Below are 26,304 nucleotides of genomic sequence, written 5' to 3'. Positions count from 1 at the left end.
CAGCTGCACCAGATTTTGCACTCCAGTTTTAGTAAATCAACCCCACATGCCCATGCCAAACAAGTGACCTCCTGTTCTCATTAAGCACAGGGGCAGGACCCAGAATCCAGCAGAAATTACTGTTGTAACGATGCCTGCTACTGGCACATGCCTACTACATTAGAACCAGATGGACCTATGTAACTATGAAAAAAAATCCACACCTAAACTTCAGCTTCAAGCCTAGTACTTCTAGTAACAGACTCCCCTTGGCTATACCTTCCTTTACGTTTCTCTCTAGAAGAGTGGTGCCATCTTTCTTCAGGCATCATTCACTGTCAGCATCTGTTTCCTGGACTAAGATGCCAGTTCAGAGATGACATAATCATGTAAATCCTGTTGCCTGTGCAGTTCTTGGCTGTGTTTACAAATGTCTGACACAGATCAGCCTCTACTGCACCCTCTCACTTTGTGCCTAGCAGCAAAATTACAATGTCGCAGTCTGATCTCTGGGGAGAGGAGACTACTACTTTTAAAAAAATAAAGGTTGAGCTCTTATGGAAAAAAATATGTATATGGTGCTGTGCCAGAAATGAATTCCCAAAGACTTTTAAAACAATAAAATTGAAGAGAACATTGCATGGGAGCATGTCGTGTGTGCACTGAAAGTATCAACTGAAAGCCTGCAGAATAAGCAATGGCTGGTTATATAACAGTCTATGGTCAGGTGCAGTCACTGGATGCCTTCTCCATGGAACAGTGATATATCAAACAGCTAGTGCAGGGGAATTCCCTAATGAAAAAAACATGATTACAGTGTCTTCCAGGCTTGTGTAAAGGGCAGAGCCCATATCTGCTTTGTAAAGAAATACTAAACAGACACAGATCATCATTCTCTCTTGGTAAATGCTCCAGCTAACATCTTGACTGTGCAAAGATGAGATCAGAGCACCATAAACAGCCGCCAGGCTACTTTAATTTTATGGGCAGCAGAGGTAGGTGCACCAAGTTGGTACAGACCTAGGGCTTTATCTGGCCCAGTGGTTCTCGACCACCGGGCTGTGGCCCATTGCCGGGCGGCATCCCTATTGCCAGCTACCTGCAGATCCCATAATCTTCCTCAGTGCCCATAGTGCCACCCAACTTCCCATGGTGGTCCATTGTTTGTCAACCTCCCACAGTGCCCCCCTGAGAGTTCTCAGTGCCCACAGTTCCCCCCAGCAACCACCCACAGTGCACCCTAACTTGCTGCAGAGCCTCCAGCAGCCCCCCATAGTGCCCCCAACCTTTATCAATGCCTCCCAATTCCTGCAGTGAACTTTATTCTGCCACTTGAAGGACCCACAGGCCCATCCAGAGACCCTCATCCCTCATAATGGTTCCCAGCTCTGTAGAATCCCCTACAGGGCCACCAAGTCAGCTGCATAGTCCACAAACCCACTTCAGAACCCCCCCCCCCCCCCACAGTGTCAACCAACCCTACCCAAAGCCTTCCAGCATTCCAATATATAGTTTGCATTCCAATACTATTTTTCTGTGAGTATACATTTTTTTTAAATTTTTTTTTTTACTGTTGGGGCATGGGGGGGTGGGGGGACAATTGGAAGAATTTACCAGGCTCCGATCTCGCCAAGGTTGAGAAGCCCTGATTTAGCCTATAACTAGCCCAGGGAGAGATATCCCAGTTCTTGCATATACTGTAGTTGCAGGGAATGAGCATTAAATACTGTATAATACCAGGTGGTCCAAAATCTGTGGTCAGCAAAAGGGGTGGACTTACCTCATGAACCATCAATTTATGAAATAAATCAGTGTTCTTCCTGACCTCCACATGGCACCTACAAAGAAAGGAATTTGACCTGTCAGTGGCGGTGGTTTAATTTCTTGATGTACAGGCGGCCCTTGAGTGTGGCCCTTAATATCACCAAGGAGGGGCCACACATCATATTTAGTGAATGTATTGCTACAGAAATCTGTTAAAGACTGCAGACATGTAACAGGACATAGGATGCAGATCTGGTATAGAGGGGACCGGGGACATTCTTATCCCTTGGATCCTTTGTAAAAGGGAATTCCTGAGATTAGGGGTGGCCACACAATGTACCACACAAATCATGCCACACTGAACCTTAGGTGTGAGCTAATTGCGTTAAAAGTGGAAGTGGCTTAAAAGTTAGATCTACAGAGTCTACATACCATTCCAATGACAGTGCACCTGGCTTCCATCTGTCCGCCATTCCGGTGACACTAAGGCCTTGTTTACACTTGCGTTGGGGGGGCTGTAAAAACATGTGGTTGAGCCATGTTTTTAAATCCCCCCCAACCAATGTCCCTTAAGCTGAAAAGGCATCAGACAGGGGTGTACACATGCTGCAGCAAGAATGAACTCCCCTAACACTTGACAGGCAGTAACGCTCACCAAACCATTCAACCGGATAGCATACCTCCCAACTGTCCCTGATTTCAAGGGACTGTCCCTGATTTGGAGCAATGTCCCTCTGTCCCTCATTCCTCCTCATTTGTCCCTCATTTTGGTCTGATCTATATAGATGTATATAAAATGCACTTTTTATCTATCAAAAAGTGTTTTCCAGCGCTAAACCTTTAATCTGATTTCTAAATTGCTGCATTTGTAAATTCCAAAAGCCAATATGAAGGAATAGTAGTGGTAAAAAAAGCACTTGTGGGTTTAACCAATCTTGTTTTTTTGTACAATTCTCCTTTAATGGGGCGGGGCAAGGGGTGTGTCCTATGTCTGCATACTTTTGCTGCTAGGTATCCCTCATTCCCATCTCAAAAAGTTGGGAGGTATGGAATAGGGCCATTGCATGGTGCAGGATGTTAGTGGTGGTGGAGGCCTTTAGTGGTGGTGCAGACTTTTAGTGGTGGTGGAGGCCTTTAGTGCTGGTGCAGGCCTTTAGTGGTGGTGCAGGCCTTTAATGGTGGTGCAGGCTTTTAGTGGTGGTGCAGGCCTTTAATGGTGGTGCAGGCCTTTAATGGTGGTGCAGGCCTTTAGTGGTGGTGCAGGCTTTCAGTGGTGCTGCAGACCTTTAGTGGTGGTGCAGACTTTTATTGGTGATGCAGGCCTTTAGTGGTGGTGCAGACCTTTAGTGGTGGTGCAGTGCAGGCCTTTAGTGGTGGTGCAGGCTTTTAGTGGTGGTGCAGGCCTTTAGTGGTGGTGCAGGCCTTTAGTGGTGGTGCAGACTTTTAGTGGTGGAGCGGGTCTTTAGTGGTGTTGCAGAGTTTTAGTGGTGGTGCAGACTTTTAGTGGTGGTGCAGGCTTTTAGTGGTGGTGCAGACTTTTAGTGGTGGTGCAGGCTTTTAGTGGTGGTGCAGACTTTTAGTGGTGGTGCAGGCCTTTAGTGGTGGTGCAGACTTTTAGTGGTGGTGCAGACTTTTAGTGGTGGTGCAGGCCTTTAGTGGTGGTGCAGACTTTTAGTGGTGGTGCAGGCCTTTAGTGGTGGTGCAGGCCTTTAGTGGTGGTGCAGACTTTTAGTGGTGGTGCAGGCCTTTAGTGGTGGTGCAGACTTTTACTGGTGGTGCAGGCTTTTAGTGGTGGTGCAGACTTTTAGTGGTGGTGCAGGCCTTTAGTGGTGGTGCAGGCCTTTAGTGGTGGTGCAGACTTTTAGTGGTGGCGCAGGCCTTTAGTGGTGGTGCAGGCCTTTAGTGGTGGTGCAGACTTTTAGTGGTGGTGCAGGCCTTTATTGGTGGTGCAGGCCTTTAGTGGTGGTGGAGGCTTTTAGTGGTGGCGCAGGCCTTTAGTGGTGGCGCAGGCCTTTAGTGGTGGTGCAGACTTTTAGTGGTGGTGCAGACTTTTAGCCTTAAAAGTTTTATCTGTAGGGTGCAGCCAGTTGCACTGTCATTGTGCAAATGCTAACATAAAAATGATAACTTTTGAGGAAACAAGCATCCTGCATGTGTGGTGCTGCCTGAATGACTAACTGCTCAAATTAAATAAAGATTGTAACGTGTGTAACTTACAATGTCATATAATAAACCATAAACTTGCGCGATCAATGTGAAAAGTGAATACATTATAAAAAACCTGCAGCAACTGTCCACAAGGTGCTACAACCTCAAAGACCAAATATATGTATGTAAACAGCGCTTACACTGTTAATACAATCAAATATGATGATAAAACCATAGTCTCTTGCAATGTGATAAAGTGCTCCAAACAAAACAAAGTGTTGAAGCTCTCCAAATATATTGCTGTGTGGTGTGCCACACTCCCCTCTTGTGACCCCACTCACCAAAATGAATGGACCCTCAGCTTTGCAGTCGGTGGGTCAAACACACTGTGATCTAATGATCTGGTATTGTAGGGTAAACTTTGGGACTCTTCAGACAGCTCTCCGCACTTAAAAAGGTCTTGAGGATGACCGAATGGATCCACCAGGCTCAACAAAACAAAAATAGAGGCTTATAGTGAAGTACTGTTAGATACAAATTGATTGCACAGTCAGAGTGCCACTTCTGAAATTGCTGGTAAAAACAGGCATCAGTACAGAGAATGGACTTATCCGGGTTCGCCGCTGATCAGCGTGCGTTCCACGGAGGGCGGAAGTAAGGTCAATGGTTGGAAAACCGGAAATGCGCCAACGTGTTTCGCCCCTTCTCCAGGGTGTCATCAAGGACATCCAATGCCAGTCAGAGCTACTTTAATAACAATATTAATAATAAATCCAATGAAGGACTGTGTGAGCGCAAACACCATGGAACTCCCAGGAATCAAGTCAAATGGTCCAATAAGAAATTGTTTGCTAGGGGCAACAGATCAATTTTTATAGTGTTTATAAATTAGCCACGCAGTTTGTCTTAATGCTTTTCTCCATAATAATAAATGTGCTGCTGTTAATATATATTATAATCATCATCATCTTTTCTCTTTTACACTTCTCTTAATTTTTTTTCTCTTTGGTAATAAATTTGCTGCTATTATTAATAATAATATTCTTTTCAACTTTTACACCTTATTTATTAAAAAATATATATTTTTTTTATCTGTAATAATAAATGTGTTCTTTGTGGTTGTAATAATACAAAAAGTCTTTTCCCATTATACTTTTTCTTAATATTTTAGTAATACGTGTGATCATATTATTAATAGTAATAATAATATTTTTTTAACTTTTACACCTTTGTTTCTCTGTATTTTTTTCCTCTGTAGTAATACATGTGGTTGCTGTTGTTAATAATAATATTTTCCCTTGTATACTTTTTCTCACTATTTTTCTCTTTAATAATATAGTAATAATAATAATAATAATAAAACCATATTTTTAAATATCCCATATAACACCAAGTACTGGGAAGGAGGAATCATGGCGGCACCCTGTTATGTTTTCTGAGGTAATTTCCGCCCCGAGTTCAGACTACAGTTCTATTCTCTATGTGTCTCCACAGTAGGAACCATGTTTGCTAAGATCACTTCCGTATATTGCACATGGTTTGGTCTCCGAAACAATGGCCGCCAAAGTATAACTAGTCTTACATCTGCAGACAGTTTTATGTTGTAGTTAATTTAGTTGACATTTGTAGAAGTTCATGAGACATTGGCACCGGGAGCAACATGGATCTGCTGATCAGGGGGACAGTGAGTAACCTGGGGTCAGACAGGGGGATGGGGAGCAGAATGTGCAGTGACATTGAATGGACAGTACACAGCACAGAGGGAGAATGTACACACAGCTCCTGTACAGGACTACTGTCCTTTAATGAGGAAGGAAGGGCTGTCCACCTCTGTGGAACTAAAACTCACAGCATGCACAGCAGCTTAGTAGTTAGTAGTCCTGCCTTGCAGCACTGTCATTGGTTCAAAAGAGGACACTGTCTGCCTGGAGTTTGCATGTTCTTCCTGTGCCTGTGTGGGTGTCCCACACTCAGAATGCATGCTGGACTGTGGGACGAGTAATTCTGGACTGTGGGACGAGTAATCCTGGACTGTGGGACGAGTAATTCTGGACTGTGGGAGGAGTAATTCTGGACTGTGGGAGGAGTAATTCTGGACTGTGGGAGGAGTAATTCTGGACTGTGGGACGAGTAATTCTGGACTGTGGGACGCGTAATTCTGGACTGTGAGACGCGTAATTCTGGACTGTGGGACGAGTAATTCTGGACTGTGGGACGAGTAATTCTGGACTGTGGGACGAGTAATTCTGGACTGTGGGACGTGTAATTCTGGACTGTGGGACGCGTAATTCTGGACTGTGGGACGCGTAATTCTGGACTGTGGGACGCGTAATTCTGGACTGTGGGACGCGTAATTCTGGACTGTGGGACGCGTAATTCTGGACTGTGAGACGCGTAATTCTGGACTGTGGGACGCGTAATTCTGGACTGTGGGACGCGTAATTCTGGACTGTGGGACGCGTAATTCTGGACTGTGGGACGCGTAATTCTGGACTGTGAGACGCGTAATTCTGGACTGTGGGACGAGTAATTCTGGACTGTGGGACGAGTAATTCTGGACTGTGGGACGAGTAATTCTGGACTGTGGGACGAGTAATTCTGGACTGTGGGACGAGTAATTCTGGACTGTGGGACGAGTAATTCTGGACTGTGGGACGTGTAATTCTGGACTGTGGGACGTGTAATTCTGGACTGTGGGACGCGTAATTCTGGACTGTGGGACGCGTAATTCTGGACTGTGGGACGCGTAATTCTGGACTGTGGGACGCGTAATTCTGGACTGTGGGACGCGTAATTCTGGACTGTGAGACGCGTAATTCTGGACTGTGGGACGCGTAATTCTGGACTGTGAGACGCGTAATTCTGGACTGTGGGACGCGTAATTCTGGACTGTGGGACGCGTAATTCTGGACTGTGGGACGCGTAATTCTGGACTGTGGGACGCGTAATTCTGGACTGTGGGACGCGTAATTCTGGACTGTGGGACGCGTAATTCTGGACTGTGGGACGCGTAATTCTGGACTGTGGGACGCGTAATTCTGGACTGTGGGACGCGTAATTCTGGACTGTGGGACGCGTAATTCTGGACTGTGGGACGCGTAATTCTGGACTGTGGGACGCGTAATTCTGGACTGTGGGACGCGTAATTCTGGACTGTGGGACGAGTAATTCTGGACTGTGGGACGTGTAATTCTGGACTGTGGGACGTGTAATTCTGGACTGTGGGACGTGTAATTCTGGACTGTGGGACGTGTAATTCTGGACTGTGGGACGTGTAATTCTGGACTGTGGGACGTGTAATTCTGGACTGTGGGACGAGTAATTCTGGACTGTGGGACGTGTAATTCGGGACTGTGGGACGTGTAATTCGGGACTGTGGGACGTGTAATTCGGGACTGTGGGACGAGTAATTCTGGACTGTGGGACGTGTAATTCTGGACTGTGGGGCGCGTAATTCTGGACTGTGGGGCGCGTAATTCTGGACTGTGGGACGCGTAATTCTGGACTGTGGGACGTGTAATTCTGGACTGTGGGACGTGTAATTCTGGACTGTGGGACGAGTAATTCGGGACTGTGGGACGAGTAATTCGGGACTGTGGGGCGAGTAATTCGGGACTGTGGGGCGAGTAATTCGGGACTGTGGGGCGAGTAATTCGGGACTGTGGGGCGAGTAATTCGGGACTGTGGGGCGCGTAATTCGGGACTGTGGGGCGCGTAATTCTGGACTGTGGGGCGCGTAATTCTGGACTGTGGGGCGCGTAATTCTGGACTGTGGGGCGCGTAATTCTGGACTGTGGGGCGCGTAATTCTGGACTGTGGGGCGCGTAATTCTGGACTGTGGGGCGCGTAATTCTGGACTGTGGGACGAGTAATTCTGGACTGTGGGACGAGTAATTCTGGACTGTGGGACGCGTAATTCTGGACTGTGGGACGTGTAATTCTGGACTGTGGGACGCTTAATTCTGGACTGTGGGACGTGTAATTCTGGACTGTGGGACGCGTAATTCTGGACTGTGGGACGTGTAATTCTGGACTGTGGGACGCTTAATTTTGGACTGTGGGACGTGTAATTCTGGACTGTGGGACGTGTAATTCTGGACTGTGGGACGTGTAATTCTGGACTGTGGGGCGCGTAATTCTGGACTGTGGGGCGCGTAATTCTGGACTGTGGGGCGCGTAATTCTGGACTGTGGGGCGCGTAATTCTGGACTGTGGGGCGCGTAATTCTGGACTGTGGGGCGCGTAATTCTGGACTGTGGGGCGCGTAATTCGGGACTGTGGGACGAGTAATTCGGGACTGTGGGACGAGTAATTCGGGACTGTGGGGGACTGTGGGGCGCGTAATTCTGGACTGTGGGGCGCGTAATTCTGGACTGTGGGGCGCGTAATTCTGGACTGTGGGACGAGTAATTCGGGACTGTGGGACGAGTAATTCGGGACTGTGGGGGACTGTGGGGCGCGTAATTCTGGACTGTGGGGCGCGTAATTCTGGACTGTGGGGCGCGTAATTCTGGACTGTGGGGCGCGTAATTCTGGACTGTGGGACGAGTAATTCGGGACTGTGGGACGAGTAATTCGGGACTGTGGGGGACTGTGGGGCGCGTAATTCTGGACTGTGGGGCGCGTAATTCTGGACTGTGGGGCGCGTAATTCTGGACTGTGGGACGTGTAATTCTGGACTGTGGGACGCGTAATTCTGGACTGTGGGACGAGTAATTCTGGACTGTGGGGCGCGTAATTCTGGACTGTGGGACGAGTAATTCGGGACTGTGGGACGAGTAATTCGGGACTGTGGGACGAGTAATTCGGGACTGTGGGACGAGTAATTCTGGGCTATGGGACGAATTGTAACTATACACCATTGTAATACTTTTCCACCACTGTAATGTAATGTGTGTGTGTTCTGCAGAGGCCGCTGCTGAAAGGAATATGCTCGCTATCTCAAGTCCGGAGTTTACATCGGGTCCCCCCCAGACTCTCCCCTCTTATCCCCATCGTGGTGGAACAGACGGTAAGTGGAGACCGAGTTCTTCTTCCTTGTTAGCCTTCCTCAGTCTTACTGCTGCCTTATAGCAAATGGAAATCCTCACTGGGAAGTGTTAGTTGGGGGACAGAAGTGTGGATCTTACTGCCTGCTGGGGAACAAACTGCGCCCCTTCCCTTTTAATCCATCAGTTTGTCTTTAATAACCTCCTAGAATTCATAAAGGACTTCTGTACACTGACCCATTCAAGTAAATGGAGCCACGCCGCAACTGTGTGCAAATGCATGCAGTTGTCAGCTCGTTGATGCAGGCTTTAGAGCAAGGGTCTCAAACTGGCGGCCCTCAAGCTGTTGCGAAACTACAAGTCCCATAAAGCACTGCAAGGCTGACAGAAGCATGACTCCCACAGGCAGAGGCATGATGGGACTTGTAGTTTCACAACAGCTAGAGGGCCACCAGTTTGAGACCCCTGCTTTTAGAGGCTTTTTGTGCGTGTCAAGAATGCGCAAAATCATGCATTTTCTCTACATGCACAGAGATGCGCTGCCCTTTAAAGGACACGTGGCAGTGCTATTAATTCTTAATGGCACCCCTCACACATCTGCAGTTCCGTGCAGCACAATCTTGTGAAAGGATCAAGGACTTCTTTTACGCATTTCTTGTGCATAGAGCTGAAACGGCTGCCCTATACAAGACACGCGAAAAAAATGCGTCAACTCCGTCGCACTTGCATGCTGTGAACCTTAACACTTAAGGGTTAAAACACACACTCAAAGCCTCCTCAGTGCCTGTCAAATGCCCTCTGAAGAGCGATCCACCCTAGATCGCTTGTTTTGAGGGCTAATGTAAACAAGTCCAAAGAGTGTCCTAGGCAGTCTTTAGAAATATGTCTCGCGGGAGTGTGACAAATGTCAGACCTTGCCCCGAACCTCCAGATTCATGTAAAGTGTATGTATCTGTGACCACTCTAACAGAACTGTCACCAGTATCTCTCCTGCGAAGTGGTGGAGTTTTACAGGCAGAGAAGCTATTTGGAGAAGTTGGGAGCGTCATGGATCCGTTTTAGATATTAATTCAGAGGATCGTAACTCCCTTTACAACTGGGGGCCCTAATACCCAGTTTATGCATATGTGTGTTGCTGTGTTGTTCTGGGGTGATCTCAGCAACAGCTCACAGTCAACTACCATTGATCAAGTGCTGGTAGGATCGGCTACCAAAGCAGAACTATGGTCCGAAATACAATAGTCCGAGGTCCCTCGGTGGTGCCGGCATCTTCTGCTCTTCCGGATGTCTATCTTTGGCTGACGTGATTGGCTGGTACGGGATGACGTTGCTCTCGCACATGCACAGGATTACAGTCGTCCCAGCACACAGGCACTGTGCCAGAATGTAAACTGAGCTGTGCATGCTGTGCTCAGTGTACATTTTACAGATACAGCATCTCACAAAAGTGAGTACACCCCTCACATTTTTGTAAATATTTTATTATATCTTTTCATGTGACAACACTGAAGAAATTACACTTTCCTATAATGTAAAGTAGTGAGTGTACAGCTTGTATAACAGTGTAAATTTGCTGTCCCCTCAAAATAACTCAACACACAGCCATTAATGTCTAAACAAGTTCCACTCAGAACAGGCCTCGCCATTGTCGACCAAAGAAGTTGAGTGCACGTGCTCAGCGTCATATCCAGAGGTTGTCTTTGGGAAATAGACGTATGAGGACTGCCAGCATTTCTGCAGAGGTTGAAGGGGTGGGGGGTCAGCCTGTCAGTGCTCAGACCATACGCTGCACACTGCATCAAATTGGTCTGCATGGCCGTCATCCCTGAAGGAAGCCTCTTCTAAAGATGATGCACAAGAAAGCCCGCAAACAGTTTGCTGAAGACAAGCAGACTAAGGACATGGATTACTGGAACCATGTCCTGTGCTCTGATGAGACCAAGATAAACTTATTCGGTTCAGATGGTGTCAAGCGTATGTGGCGGCAACCAGGTAAGGAGTACAAAGACAAGTGTGTCTTGTCTACAGTCAAGCATGGTTGTGGGAGTGTCATGGTCTGGGGCTGCATGAGTGCTGCCGGCACTGGGGAGCTACAGTTCATTGAGGGAACCATGAATGCCAACATGTACTGTGACATACTGAAGCAGAGCATGATCCCCTCCCTTCAGAGACTGGGCTGCAGGGCAGTATTCCAACATGATAACGACCCCAAACACACCTCCAAGACGACCACTGCCTTGCTAAAGAAGCTGAGGGTAAAGGTGATGGACTGGCCAAGCATGTCTCCAGACCTAAACCCTATTGAGCATCTGTGGGGCATCCTCAAATGGAAGGTGGAGGAGTGCAAGGTCTCTAACATCCACCAGCTCCATGATGTCATCATGGAGGAGTGGAAGAAGACTCCAGTGGCAACCTGTGAAGCTCTGGTGAACTCCATGCCCAAGAGAGTTAAGGCAGTGCTGGAACATAATGGTGGCCACACAAAATATTGACACTTTGGGCCCAATTTGGACATTTTCACTTAGGGGTGTACTCACTTTCGTTGTCAGCGGTTTAGACATTAATGGCTGTGTGTTGAGTTATTTTGAGGGGGCAGCAAATTTACACTGTTATACAAGCTGTACACTCACTACTTTACATTGTAGCAAAGTGTCATTTCTTCAGTGTTGTCACATGAAAAGATATAATAAATTTTATAAAAAATAAAAATGTGAGGGGTGTACTCACTTTCGTAAGATACTGTAATTACTAGCAGGCAGGTAATCTTTTATTGCAGAAAAGACATTGCATGGAGTACAGTACAATGTACAGGTAAGTGACGTACTGCACCCGGCCATCCACATGATGTAAAAGAAAACACATGATTCATCAGACCAGACCACCTTCTTCATGGTCCAGTTCTAATGCTCACCTACCCATTATAGGTGCTTTTGGCTGTGGACACGGGTCAGCATGGGGACCCTGACCGGTCTGCAGTTACATACACCACAAAATGTAATGCACTATGTGTCACCTGACACCTTTCTATTCAAAGCAGCATTCACTTTTTTAGCAATTTTGAGCTACAGTAGTTTTTCTATTGGATCAAACTAAAAGGGCCAGCCTTTGCTCCCCACGTACATCAATGAGCCTTGACTGCCCATGGCCCTGTCACTGGTTTACTGGTTTTCCTTCCTTGGACCCCTTTTGGTAGGTCTTGACCACTGCAGACCGGGAGCATCCCACAGGAGCTGGAGTTGCTCTGACCCAGTCATCCAGCCATTATAATTTGGCTTTTGTTAAAGTCACTCAAATCCTTACGCTTGCTTTTTTCTGCTTTTAACACATCAGCTTCAGGGACAACATGTTCACTTGCTTCCTAATATATCCCACTCACTTTCAGGTGCCACTGTTTTGAGGTAATCACAGTTTCTCACGTTACCTGTCAGTGGTCATATTGTTATGGCTGATCAGTGTATGTTTTAATTTTGTATGACTACCCCTACCCACATTAACATTACAAGCGTTACATATAAACAACACTAACATACAATTTTTTTTTATTTTACATCCCCACAATATCCAAAACATCATTGAAAAGGCAATGCATTCTTTCAATTATTACATATAGCAGGGAGTACAAGATCTACAAAGGATATGCAGATGCAGTATGGCACAAAATAAATGTAAATCTTTGCAATGTTAGTTTTCCTATGGAAACATATATGCTGCAATAAATTCATAACACTCTTTTCCTTTCCAGGGCCGAGGAGAGAGAGCCTATGACATCTACTCCAGATTACTGCGGGAGCGTATAATCTGCCTCATGGGGCCTGTGAGTCTAGCAGTCTAGCATTTCCTTTTTTTTTTTTTTTTTTTTTTTTTTTTTGAGGGCCACTGTAGCTAAACAGACATTGATGAATATATTTACCTGTTTGGTGGGAGTCAAATGTATAAAAGCAATATTACTGTGAATGGTTAAGACCAGGGGTCCTTAAACTTTTTAGACAGGGGGCCAGTTCACGGTCCCTCAGACTGTTGGGGGGCCGCACTATAGTTTAAAAAAAATATGAACTAATTCCTAAATTCCTATGCACACATCTTTTTTGTAGTGCAAAAGAATAAAAGAATGAATAATAAATAATAATATATATATATATAGGGGATGGACAGGGGGACAGTGGGATGGACAGAGGGGTGGACAGGGGGACAGAGGGGTGGACAGGGGGACAGAGGGGTGGACAGGGGGACAGAGGGGTGGACAGGGGGACAGAGGGGTGGACAGCGGGACAGAGGGGTGGACAGAGGGGTGGACAGGGGGACAGAGGGGTGGACAGGGGGACAGAGGGGTGGACAGGGGGACAGAGGGGTGGACAGGGGGACAGTGGGATGGACAGGGGGACAGTGGGATGGACAGAGGGGTGGACAGGGGGACAGTGGGGTGGACAGGGGGACAGTGGGGGGGACAGGGGGACAGTGGGGTGGACAGGGGGACAGTGAGGGGGACAGTGGGGTGGACAGAGGGGGGGACAGGGGGACAGAGGGGTGGACAGGGGGACAGTGGGGTCCTCACTTGTTCGTAGGCTGTTGCTTGAAGCCTCCTCTCTCTCGGTCACTCTTCGCGCCTCCTGTCTCCGTGCGGGACTGTGCTGGGAACTACACTTCCCATTCACTTACATCCCTGCTCATGTAGGCAAAGACGCTGGGCATAGTTAAAAAAAAATAAAATGGAATGGCGGTCCCCCCCAACTCATACTTTTCAGGTTTGGTATGAATTTTAAGGGGGGCACAACGAATAAAGAAAAAAACAAAATGTATACCACCCCCCAAATTCTATACCAACCACTTCTGGTCTGGTATGAATGCAAAAACTAAGGAAAAGAAAGCTTGCAGTCCCCCTCAAAAATCCAAACCAGATTGTTAACCCGAAGCCTGGCTGGCCGGGGGGGGGGGGGGGGGGGAATATGTGCCCCATCACCCCTCCTGAACCATACCAAGCCACGTGCCCTCAACATTGGGGGGTTTCGTGTTGATGAGGACATGGGCCTCTTGCCCACAACCCTGGCCTGGGTGTACGTAATGGAGCGTGCCAAGGTTCGTTGTACGTAATGGAGAGCGCCAAGGTTTGTAGTACATAATGGAGAGCGCCAAGGTTCATAGTACGTAATGGAGAGCTTGAAGGTTCATAGTACGTAATGGAGAGCGCCAAGGTTTGTAGTACATAATGGAGAGCACCGAGATCCATAGTGCATAATGGGGAGCGCCGAGGTCCGTAGTGCGTAACAGTGGTGTAGTGGGTAGCACTCTTGCCTAGCAGTAAAAAGGGCCGCTGGTTTGAATCCCAACCACGACACTACCTGTCTGGAGTTTGCATGTTCTCCCTGTGCCTGTGTGGGTTTCCTCCGGGTACTCCGGTTTCCTCCCACACTCCAAAGACATGCTGGTAGGTTAATTGGCTTCTGTGCAAAATTGGCCCTAGTATGTGAATGGGGACCTTGGATTGAGGGTAGGGACTGATGTGAGTGTGCGATGTACAGGGTTAGGGACAATCACTCAGGTTGAACTGGATGGACTGGTGTCTTTATTCAACCTTACTAACTATGTAACTATGTAATGGGGAGCGCCGAGATCCATAGTGCGTAATGGGGAGCGCCAAGGTCCGTAGTGCGTAATGGAGAGCGCCGAGGTCCGTAGATGCTGACCATCCTTAGAAGTGGATTAGCACGGAGGAGAGGAGGCACTTCTGAGAAGGGTTTGTACAGCAGGGATGCATTCTATCTGTTGCATGCCCGAAATTGACAGGTACATCATGATCGACGGGTTGCTGCAGCTATGCGGTGTCTGTCCGCGTGGGAGGTTGTAGTCTCCACCACGAGGCATGTGATGGGGTGACAATGCAGAAGAGCAATTGGGAGATGGATGTCACTCCTTTAACATGAAGTGCCTGAACAACGGCCTAAATGTCAGGATCACCAGGGATTATGTTAATGAAAGTTGTAGATTTAAAAAGATTGAGAACTTTTGAAGTTACATGAATAGTTTAAAGCTTTGAGGGGATTTTAGTAATTCTGACTGTATTGTCACAATGCGAACATTCACCTAATGTGCTGAGATTTATAGTGCAGGAGGGATTATTAGGTCACAGACTGTCTCCGCCGTCTTCCTTTTTTTTTTTTTTTTTTTTTGTTTTTTGTCTTTTTTTTTTCAGTTTGGACTCATTGGGCATGATTTACTAAAACTGGTGCACACAGAATCTGGTGCACCTCTGCATAATAATCAATCAGCTTCCAGGTTTTATTGTCAAAACTTAATTGAACAAGCTGAAGTTAGAAGCTGATTGGTAACCATACACAGCTGCACCAAATTCTGAGTGCTCCAGTTTTAGTAAATCTCCCCCATTGTTTCCCATCATTCCATACTTGTGTGCTTCTCTGCAGATTGACGACTCACTCGCCAGCCTGGTGATCGCCCAGCTCCTCTTCCTGCAATCCGAGAGTAACAAGAAGCCAATTCACATGTACATCAACAGTCCAGGTACATACACCAACCTACCTTCTGTTCTGTGAGCTGAAAGATGATACACCAAATAAAATGTCAGTTAAAGGGAGACTGTAATGTATTTTCTCATGTTCAAAAATCTCCCAGAATGTCCATAAATGGCCCCAACCCAGAGAAGTGTCAACGCTATAAAAATAATGAAAGCATGGCTTTCTTCATTCCTTTATAGCAACTCTCCAGTTTGGGGGTGGGAAATGGAGATCTAATAAGAAGTGCTGACTGTTACTTTACACAACTTCCAGCCGGCTTCAGCACTACTTCCAACTTCCAACCAATGATGGAAAGTGTCGGGAGCCAGGGAACCGAGGTGTTGTTCTAAGTCACACCACAGTTTGTGAGCCTTTTATGTAATAACTATGATCATGGGAACTAGTTTTGTAGGTGTACACTTTAATTACAAGTGTTTATGTTATACCGTGTAAACTGGGACTGTTGATGCATAGCCTATTTATTTATATGGACGCCTACACCCACATATAAATACACAGCAGACTTTTCTTTTATTTTTCTTTTCTTCTTCTTTTCTTTCTTTTTGTTTTCTTCTTTTCTTTCTTTTTCTTTTCTTTCTTCTTTTCTTTTTTTTTTTCTTTTTTTTTCTTTTTCTTTTCTTTGTTTCTTTCTTTTTCTTTTCACTGTTGGTTCCTCTTCTCCCAGTAGAATGTGGAGTTTCCTTTTCCCTTCCATAGAAGTAAAGTGCGGGACCAGAGCGGAGAGAGTCTCTGGAATTGAGTGTCCCTCACTGCTGAGTACATGGGGTTCCGCAGCAAGAAATGGGCCTCATCCTCCCTGATAACCCTGCTGGCACAGTCTGTTCTATTTGGACTTGTAGGTCTGTCTGTACTGTCCTGATTTGATTCCCCGGCCGTTGCTCATTCTGTAGTCTCTGATCTCTCTTTCCTAATTTCTTCCTCACTTTCCTCCTCTTTGTACCCCTCTTCTGTTCCCCCTATCTACTCATTTTTTTTTTTTATCTGTCTATCTTTCTTTTCGGTTAGATTGGTACTCCATTGTGGTGGAATAGAAGGAAGAAGTTGAAACAAAATTCTAAATGTATTGATCTTCCAATATTTTATCTATTGCAGTGTAATTGATTTTTGCATGCCTTGCTCTACAGGTGGTTCGGTGACATCTGGTCTGGCAATCTATGACACCATGCAGTACATCCTGAACCCTATATGTACATGGTGTGTGGGTCAGGCAGCCAGCATGGGCTCTCTCCTCTTAGCTGCCGGCACCAATGGAATGAGACACTCGCTGCCAAACTCCAGAATCATGATCCACCAGCCGTCTGGAGGAGCCAGGGTGAGATGCAGGCTTGTGTTTGGGCCTCTTAAGTCCAGATCACCAGGATAATATAACACTGGTGTAAATCCTAAGTATATTAGCGTTCACCGATAAGATCTATGACCATATTAATGGCCCAGTGTGCAGGCTAAGTGTATTTATTAAGGCCATGACAGTCTTCCCCCCCCCACCCCCTAAGATTGGCCAGTCAGGCCTGAACAGTAAAAAGTGAAGAGTCGCTTGCTTCCCCACACCCAGAAGTACTGAGAATTGCACTTGGCTCCGGCAGACTAATGGGTAGCATTCCCTATAATACATGAAGACTAACACATTGACTGACATTGAGGTCTCAAGTGGTTCTAAAAGAAGTTTTTTTTTTTTTTTTTTACCTTGTGAGTGCAACTTCCCTCCCCAGCCCCCCCTTATACTTACCTGAGCCCAATCCCGATCCAGCGATGTGCATGAAAACAGAGGCTCTCTAGGCTCTCTCACTCCTCATTGGCTTAGAGACAGCAGCAGCCATTGGCTCCCTTCTGATGTTAATCACAGCTAGGAGGTGGGACTGTCACTGTTTTGTGAAACAGTTGTCACCAGAACAGTAGGCTTCCAATTGCATGACAGCGATTACTGCTCCCGATCACAGGGAGCAGTGATCACTGTCATGTCACAAGGCAGAACGGGGAAATGCCTTGTTAACATAGGCCGTTCTGCGGCTCTGTGACATGATCGCCGGGAGACCGGTGGACATTGCGCCAATTAAAGGGGACGTACAGGTACGCCCATTTGCCCACCGCTGCCATTCTGCTGACGTATATCAGCGTACAGCGGTCGGCAAGTGGTTAAAAATAACAAATATGTTATACTTGTCCTGCTCTATGTAGTGGTTTTGCAAAGAGCAGCCCCGATCCTCCTCTTCTCCGGTCCCTCTTTGGTGCTCCTGGCCCCTCCCTCCTGTTGAGTGCCCCCACAGTAAGCAGCTTGCCATGGGGGCACCTGAGCCAAGGAGGAGGGGTAATTATAGGTCCTTTTCTTTTCAGGGTGCCCTTTTGTAAAGCTTTTGTTTTTGCAAGCAACAGGGTCACTATAAATTTCCCACAGAAACTCAAGTAATCTTTATTCTGTAGAAATTACTGGATGGGCTATAGTTGCCTCCATAGAGGTTTTGCATTGTATCCTATTGTTTTACGATGGTGATTGTTTTCGTATCATTCTTAGGGTCAGGCCACAGATATCGCCATACAAGCTGAGGAAATACTAAAACTGAAAAAGCAGATCAATGAAATTTATGCCAAACATACGAAGCAACCGCTATCTGTGATTGGTGAGTCGATACCCAGTGTCCATCTACTATGTAGGGGGGCTTAGGTCCAAATACTATAGCAGAGAGATGATGGTGGTGTGAATGACAGTGATCAATCGGAGAATTTTTTTTTTCTATGTATAACAGTGAGAGATCCCCCCCCTTTCCGTAACGCAACGAAGACAGAGGTGACATTAAGCTCTCCTGCATTGTGCCCGTTAATTATAAGGCACTTTCACACTGGGGTGTTTTTCAGGTGCTAAAGGGCTAAAAAATAGCACCTGAAAAACTCCTCCCCTGCAGCCCCAGTGTGAAAGCCTGCGTGCTTTCACACTGGGGCGGTGCGCTTGCAGGATGTTAGAAAAAATCCTGCAAGCAACATCTTTCAGGCGGCGCTTTGCGGGTGCTTTTAACCCCGTTTTATTCGGAGCTTAGCATCAATAGACCCACCAGCACACGCCAGCTTCCCTTGGCATACGTTCAGTACTGAAGGTCCCGGAAAACTACGTTCCTGCTGAAGAAAAGCCCCGGTAAGATCTGTTAGTAAAAGCAGCAAACATTACACATTGTTAGACACACATTTAACCCCTTGATTGCCCCTAGATGTTAACCCCTTCCCAGCCAGTATAATGAGTACAGTGACAATGTATAGTATTAACACTAAACACTGCATTAGTGTCACTGGTGATCTCAGTGGCAGTTAGTCAGTTCCCAGCCAGTGTCAGTTAGACCTCTTTCACACTGGGGCGCTTTGCAGGCGCTACAGCGTTAAAAATAGCGCCTGCAAAGCGCCCTGAAAGGGGCGCTCCTGTGTCTCCAATGTGAAAGCCCCGACGGCATCTTTGGAGCGGTGTATACACCGCTCCTGCCCATTGAAATCAATGAGGCAGCGTGGCTATACCGTCGGCATAGCGCTGCTGCAGCACTTTGCGGTGGTTTTAACCCTTTCTTGGCCGCTAGCAGGGGGTAAAACCGCTCCACTAGCGGCCGAATACCACTGCTAAAATGACGGTAAAGCGGCGCTAAAAATAGAGCCGTTTTACCGCCGCCCCAGGGTCGGATTGTCTGCACTCAGTCCCATTCAGCGGCGGCCCCATCCATACAGGGCGCATGGGCGCCGCCCCCCTAATCCATGCGCCCGGCCCCTAATCTACATGCAGGGTGCTGGACACATGAATTCCAATGGGATTATCGATTTTGTGCCCATTAGCTGGTCGAAAAACGAACGAACGGTCTAAATTTTAGGTTCTAGATTTAAATCTAGATTTTTCGTATAGCCAGCATTGGTCGCATCTAAAAATCAAACATCACCAATTCTCATTTGGCTTCATAAGCAAACACAAAAACCCAATTTGAACCTGTTTGTCATTCAATTTTATATCTGTGCATAGACCTTTGCATCTCCAACCATTAAAATAAATAGCAAAGATAAAAAAAAGAGAAAACAGCAAGAAGAGGAAGAAAAAAAAGGGGGGGGGGGGGGAGGGGACCTCTTCCCTAAGAGCTTTCTTCATGGTTCCCTATATTCAGATTTGGTGAGTAACTAGATCAAGATATGATTTAGATTTGTGAAGGTTGCATTGCTCTGTGTATACATATAGAATATTGCTTTATTTTGCACATATACAATATTGCAAAGTTTCCACATACACTATATTGTCCAAAAGTATTGGGACACCCGCTTTACGCGCACATGAACTTTAATGAAATCCCAGTCTTATGCTGGCCATACACTATACGAAAAATCATTCAAACCCATTTTTAAAGAATGAACATTTGGCCGTGAGAACAAACAATGGTGTCATCATGTAATGGCCGATAAATCGTTCAATGGACATAAATGAATCAATCTTTTTGTTTGTTTTTTCACATACACTTAGTGCAAACAGTTTGGACGGGAAACACATTATCCGTTCAATTTATCGTTCGTTCGACGGAAAACTTCCAAACTTGTCTTTCGTTTTTTCGGCTCAAAAACGTCCCAACCAATTAGTGGCCATTAACTAGCCGAAAAACGAACGAACTGTCTAAATGACCGAATTGCGGATGATTATTTTGTATAGTGTATGGCCAATATAGGTCCAGAAGGTTCAATATTGAGTTGGCCCACCCTTTTGCAGCTTCAACTCTTCTGGGAAGGCTGTCCACAAGGTTTAGGAGTGTGTCTATGGGAATGTTTGACCATTCTTCCAGAAGCCCATTTGTGAGGTCAGGCACTGATGTTGGATGAGAAGGCCTGGATCGCAGTCTCCACTCTAATTCATACCAAAGGCGTTCTATCGGGTTGAGGTCAGGACTCCTCCACCCCAAACTCACTCATCCATGTCTTTATGGACCTTGCTTTGTGCACTGGTCCAAATCATTTGGTGGAGGGGGGATTATGGTGTGGGGTTGTTTTTCAGGGGTTGGACTTGGCCCCTTAGTTCCAGTGAAGGGAAGTCTTAAGGCGTCAGCATACCAAGACATTTTGGACAATTTCATGCTCCCAGTTTTGTGGGAACAATTTGGGGATGACCCCTTCCTGTTCCAACATGACTGCTCACCAGTGCACAAAGCAAGGTCCATTAAGACATGGATGAGAGAGTTTGGGGTGGAGGAACCTGACTGGCCTGCACAGAGTCCTAACCTCAACGCGATGGAACACCTTTGGGATGAATTAGAGCGGAGACTGCGAGCCAGGCCTTCTTGTCCAACATCAGTGCCTGACCTCACAAATGAACTTCTGGAAGAATGGTCAAACATTCCCATAGACACACTCCTAAACCTTCTGGATAACCTTCCCAGAAGAGTTGAAGCTGTTATAGCTGCAAAGGGTGGGCCAACTCCTGCCGCCAAAGATGCTGCTTGCAGGATTTTTTTTTTTCCTGTCCTGCAAGCGCACCGCCCCAGTGTGGAAGCACTTGGGCTTTCACACTGGGGGTGGCTTGAGAGGTGCTTTTTTTTAGCGCTAAAATGCCTGAAAAGCGCCCCAGTGTGAAAGGGGTCTTAAGGGCTCATTCATGCTAATGGTTGAGGGGCGGTAGAAACCCCGTGGTTGAGTTGTATTTTTATTGCCCCCCTTTTAGCTGCAGAGGCAGCAGCCTGGAGGAACACATACCGCAGCCCCAATGCTTTTGCTTCACAGTCACGGCAGGAGTTCTACTAGTTGTCACTTTCGGCAGGTGAAGTACCAGACAAGTGCAACCCCCTTCAAGTGAACGGGGCTTACGTGGGGCACAGCAAATATATGTAGTTTTGTGCTAGTGTGGGTGTTAAAGCGAGACAGTACAATGCCACCTCACTTACCTGTTAAATGCAGATTGCTCTTAAGAGGCCAAAGCAGGCGTGAATGAGCCCTAAAAACCCTTTGAACAATTTTAAAAAAAAATACATGCACCTTCCAAACGATGGTTTCTATTACTGACATCCTATGCAGAAGAACTGTCATTTCTGATAGCAACCAGCTGCAGCCTTTCATGGCACAGTATAATGAGCTCCCTGCTGTACAGTCTGTTCTAGAATATATTTTCTCCTACAGAGTCTGTGATGGAGAGAGATCGATATATGAGCCCTACAGAAGCTCAGGCGTTTGGCATCCTTGACAAAGTCCTGGTCCACCCCCCACAAGATGGAGAAGATGAACCAGAACTGGTGCGGAAATCCGACGAGACGCCACTGCCGTCTGAGCCTTAGACGAAGGAAGCTGTGAAAATAAAAAGACCCACAATGACCTGATCATCGTAGAGAAAGCCCAGCCAGATTCTGATTTTTCTCTCTCTATTAGTTTTATTACCTGGTTCATAGACTGTATTTTATTTTTTTGTTTTATGCTGTACTGCCCCCTCCTGGCAGGGAGAATATATATATAAAATCTTTGGCCAATGTTTATCAGTTCCTGTGTTCATCAGCTCTTCTTGAGGCTGGGTTCACATATGTGCGGCCGCGGGTTCGTGCCTGGGGTCCGGTGCGTGTCTGTTCACCGGCTCAGGTCCGAATTTTTGCCTGAATTTGCACCTGAACCAGACCCAGACATGCACAGGACCCTTCTGCAATCCGCCCTGGCCCTGTGTGAACCGGCTCTATTGAGAGCCAATCACGCGAATTGGATGCAGAAAACCTGCATCCACATTGCATATATGTGAACCCAGCCTAAGTCACCAGTTTTCTAAATTCCCAGGTAATAATTTAAAGGGGCAATTGATCCAAAACTTATACATCCATGTTGGGTTGATGAGCAGGATTCTTAAATCTTTACAGTCATGTATCTGCAACTGAGTTCCCATCTCCACCCACCTGCCATGACTGTTACAAGGGTTTACGTCAGTGGTGGTCAACTTTCTAAATAGAGGCCTCGGGTATGGTCCCCAACATACCCCCAAGGGCGATACAGTGGCATCTCTATACAAAGATAGCACCTTGGCGCACAGATAAATGAAGTGTCCTCAATAATATGTATCATTTAGAGTTCTGGAAGATTGTGTATCAATCCCCCCCACATCTGTTCTTTGATCTCAGAGGAATATAAACGGCAAGCCACTGCAGTCTGCTTTTCTTTCCCTTTTGGTGCCCAACATGCCATGTAACTAGCACAAGCAAAGACGCACATGCCAAGATGCAGGGTACTTGTGAGCTGTATACAGCTGGGGGTTACTAACTGGGCATCAAGGACCTGCTGGTGGATTCTTAAGTCACTTTATAAAGAATAAAACAGGAAGAGTAAGACCTCTATACCTGGCTGTGATGGAGGAGGTTGAATGAAATATCCAGGAGAGGATCTTGCTATGGAAGCCCCTTTAGAAATATATAAAAATGGCGGGTCCCTTGGCTCAACGGGCTTTACCCATAACAGAAATGTATCAGAAGCATCTGTAAAGAATTGCCAGGCAGTTCTGGGGGGTAGGTGGGTGGTTGTTTTGGAAATTAAAGTGGACGTAGGGAGTAGATGCTTTAAGGATGGCAGATATTGGATCACATTGTAACAAGTATAACCCGATCAGTGAACTTTGTACGTAAAAAGAAGAGGGAATGTGGGACCTTAAATGAGGCAATTGACTTGTGGATGTAGAATGGTTGGTAAACATTATTTATTTGTAACAATAATATAAAACAGATAAAAAAGTATTTTCATATATCTACACATACACATGGCATAAACGTAATAGATACATATATGTCAACTTGGCAGCACATAAGAGATAGTAAATATTAATAAAGTATAATGCAAGGTATTTCTATTAGCAGGCATTGGTAACCCATATTCAAAAGAGCTGCTGTAAGATAGATGCACATGCACATGAGTGGTTACATACTACTCAATGAATTTTGAATGTATAAAAGATATATATGGGCCAGTGAATAGGTAGTGAGCCAGGCTTGACTGAGCACCCCATGGAAACTCGACGCGTTTCAGGGCTATCTGCCATTCATCAGGAGTTGGGTACAGAAGTAAACTGTAAATACAAATGGATATGTAATATTAATTATTATGTCCTACCCCTTTAAAGCGGAAGTAAACCCATCCATAAAACGGTTGAAATGTAACACTCCCATTGGTTGTGCTCTCAACCAAACTGTCAAGCCATCCAATGGCTGGTGTCATAACTGAAGCATCATGGCAGTTGTAGATTAAACAAAGGCAAAGATGGCAGCTTCCTTGGCTGAAAACGATAGGAGGGTTTACTTACACTTTAAAGGGGAGAAAAGACCTCATGGGGAGAAAGAAATCTATACTCATGGGTCGGCTAAAACACTGTACTTGGCTGGCAGTTAGGAAGATAGGACCCCAAATGGTTGTCTGTTCCGCAGCTGAGGCACTGGGGAACCCACCCCAGCCAGGAAAACACCCACATGGCATGCCCGACTGCCACAGCACATTCCACATGTGTAGGGAGGATTGCAAGTGTGGTGTTCTGGAAAAAATATATAAAAAGATGTGAAAAACCCTCTTCTTTTTACGTACTCGTAGCCGGGATGGAGGTACATTTAATGTGCCTCATTTAAAAGTCCCAAACTCCCCCTCTCTTGATCTGAGAACTTTGAATACCACAATTAATTTAAAATGTTTAAACCCAAAACCAAAAATGCAACTTCTATGCATGATCTCTAGCAGACGGCAATTTGTCATGCAAGTCATGTCAGTAAAAATGCCCAAAACCTCTTTTTGACAGGTAGCTGTATATAGCACTCTGGCTGGAGAGATTATCTATAGCATTCTGGCCGGTGATATTTTTCATCAAGCACTTCATCTTCCAGTTTTTATGTATGCCTTATTGTCACCTCATTATCATGGTTGGGATAGAAAAATGACTAGAAATAAATTATTTTCACATAGAGTTGAGCAAGACATTTTTTTTTATGGTTTTAAGCAGTAAATGAAATTCTTAAGAAGACTATGGGAAAAGAGGACTCTACTTTTTCTTTTGACCAGTAAAAGAACAACCTGCAAAGAAATATTAGAGCTGCCATTACTTAAAAATAAGTTGTCACCTTGCCCATGCAGGGCCAAGTGACCGTGTCTCTGCAAAGGCACCCCCAGCCTCTTTTTTTCTTTTTTACTCTCCTTACCTATGCTTTACCTCAGTGAGAATAACCAGCACTTCTGGGTGTGAGGGAGCAGGTGACCTACTTCCCTGTGACTGTGCCGAGGCATAGTAGTCATTCACCAGTCACATGACCAGGGAAGTATCCAAAAAAAAAAAAAAAAAGATTCTTAATACAGAAATGTTGGCTTACTGAAAAGTATGTCCATGTACAGTATACACTCAATATTTGGTTTGGGCTCCTTTTGCATGAATTACTGTATCAAAGTGGCGTGGCATGGAGGCGATCAGCTTTTGGCACTGCTGAGGTGTTATGGAAGCCCAGGTTGCTTTGATAGCGGCCTTCAGCTTGTCTGCATTGTTGGGTCTGGTGTCTCATCCTCCTCTTTACAATACCCCACAGATTCTCAAATGAGGTTTAGGTCAGACAAGTTTGCTGGCCAATCAAGCAGAGTGATACCATGATTACTAAACCAGGTATTGGTACTTTTGGTAGATGCCAAGTCCTGCTGGAAAATGAAATTCACATTTCCATAAAGATGGTCAGCAGAGGGAATCATGAAGTGCTCTAGAATTTCCTGATAGAAGGCTGCGCTGACTTTGGATTTGATAAAACACAGCGGACAAACACCAGCAGATATCATCGGATTCTGTGCCTCTCCACTCTTCGACCTTGATTTCCAAATGTAATGCAAGATTTACTTAATCCGAAAAGAGGACTTTGGACCACTGAGCAACAGTCCAGTCCTTTTTCTCCTCAGCCCAGGTAAGACGCTTCTGATGTTGTCTCTGGTTCAGGAGTGGCTTGCCACAAGGAACGTGACCGTTGTAGCCCATGTCCTGGATACGTCTTTGTGTGGTGACCCTTGAAGCACTGACACCAGCCGTAGTCCACTCCTTGTGTATCTCCCCCAAATTCTTGAATGGCCTTTGTTTCAAAATCCTCTCCAGGCTGCAGTTATCTCTGTTGCTTGTGCACATTTTTCTACCACTTAACCATCCATTAATATGCTTGAATACAGCACTCTGAATGCCAGCTTCTTTAGCAATGACCTTTGGGGACTTACCCTCCTTGTGGAGGGTGTCAATGTCTGTCTTCTAGACAACTGTCAAGTCAGCAATCTTCCCCATGATTGTGTAACCTACTGAACCAGACTGAGACCATTTAATGGCTCAGGAAACCTTTAATCAGCTAATTAAATCAAAACCTGTAGAGTGTGACGCCATTGGGGTTATTTACAAAAGACAAATCCACTTTGGACAAGCGCAAAGTGCAGTCGCTGTAAATCTGAGGGGTAGCTCTGCTGATTTTATCCAATCATGTGCAAGCTAAAATGCTGTTTTTTTATTTACCTTGCATGCCCCCCTCAAATCTACAGCGACTGCACTTCAAGTGTAATTTCAAGTGCACTTTGCACTTGTAGTGCAAAGTGGATTTGCCTTTCGTAAATAACCCCCCGTGAGCTTAATATTGAACTTTTTCACAATATTCTAAATTATCTGAGATACTGAATTTTGGATTTTTACTAAAAAAGCCATAATCCTCAAAATTAAAAGAATGAAATATCACTGTGTGTAATGAATCTATATAATAAGAGTTTCACTTCTTGAATTTAATTACTGAAAACTGGAGTTAGACTTACCGGTAACTCCTTTTCCAGTGGGCTTCCAGGACTGCCCTTGAGAGATGGAGTCCCTCCCATCGACCCAGGAAACACATTGCCAAACAGTTCAAAAGGTGGTCCCTCAGGTCCCTGGTCAGTCATTCACCAAGAACCGAAGGATG

The 26,304-nt window shown here is 45.9% G+C and overlaps 1 protein-coding gene across 1 annotated transcript; it reads left to right on the top strand.

Moving 5' to 3' along the window:
- The first annotated feature begins 5,436 nt into the window (after window positions 1-5,436).
- On the top strand, window positions 5,437-24,309 carry CLPP (caseinolytic mitochondrial matrix peptidase proteolytic subunit). The gene is made up of 7 exons (XM_073622749.1): window positions 5,437-5,575; window positions 8,801-8,902; window positions 12,622-12,693; window positions 15,296-15,392; window positions 16,531-16,718; window positions 17,916-18,021; window positions 21,518-24,309. Exons 1-7 carry the CDS (start codon window positions 5,552-5,554, stop codon window positions 21,670-21,672), a joined length of 744 nt encoding a protein of 247 aa, XP_073478850.1. The 5' UTR covers window positions 5,437-5,551; the 3' UTR covers window positions 21,673-24,309.
- Window positions 24,310-26,304: the final 1,995 nt, after the last annotated feature.

This window comes from Aquarana catesbeiana, linkage group LG03, assembly GCF_042186555.1.
Source record: "Aquarana catesbeiana isolate 2022-GZ linkage group LG03, ASM4218655v1, whole genome shotgun sequence".
Classification (NCBI taxonomy): domain Eukaryota; kingdom Metazoa; phylum Chordata; class Amphibia; order Anura; family Ranidae; genus Aquarana; species Aquarana catesbeiana.
Note: the sequence above shows the minus strand (reverse complement) of the source record. Positions and strands in the feature narration are given on the sequence as shown.

Coding starts and splice junctions, on each gene's coding strand:
- CLPP (XM_073622749.1), top strand. CDS start 5,552: ATGGATCTGCTGATCAGGGGGACA. Junction 5,576..8,800: donor ATCTGCTGATCAGGGGGACA/GTGAGTAACCTG, acceptor TGTGTTCTGCAG/AGGCCGCTGCTGAAAGGAAT. Junction 16,719..17,915: donor AGCCGTCTGGAGGAGCCAGG/GTGAGATGCAGG, acceptor TATCATTCTTAG/GGTCAGGCCACAGATATCGC.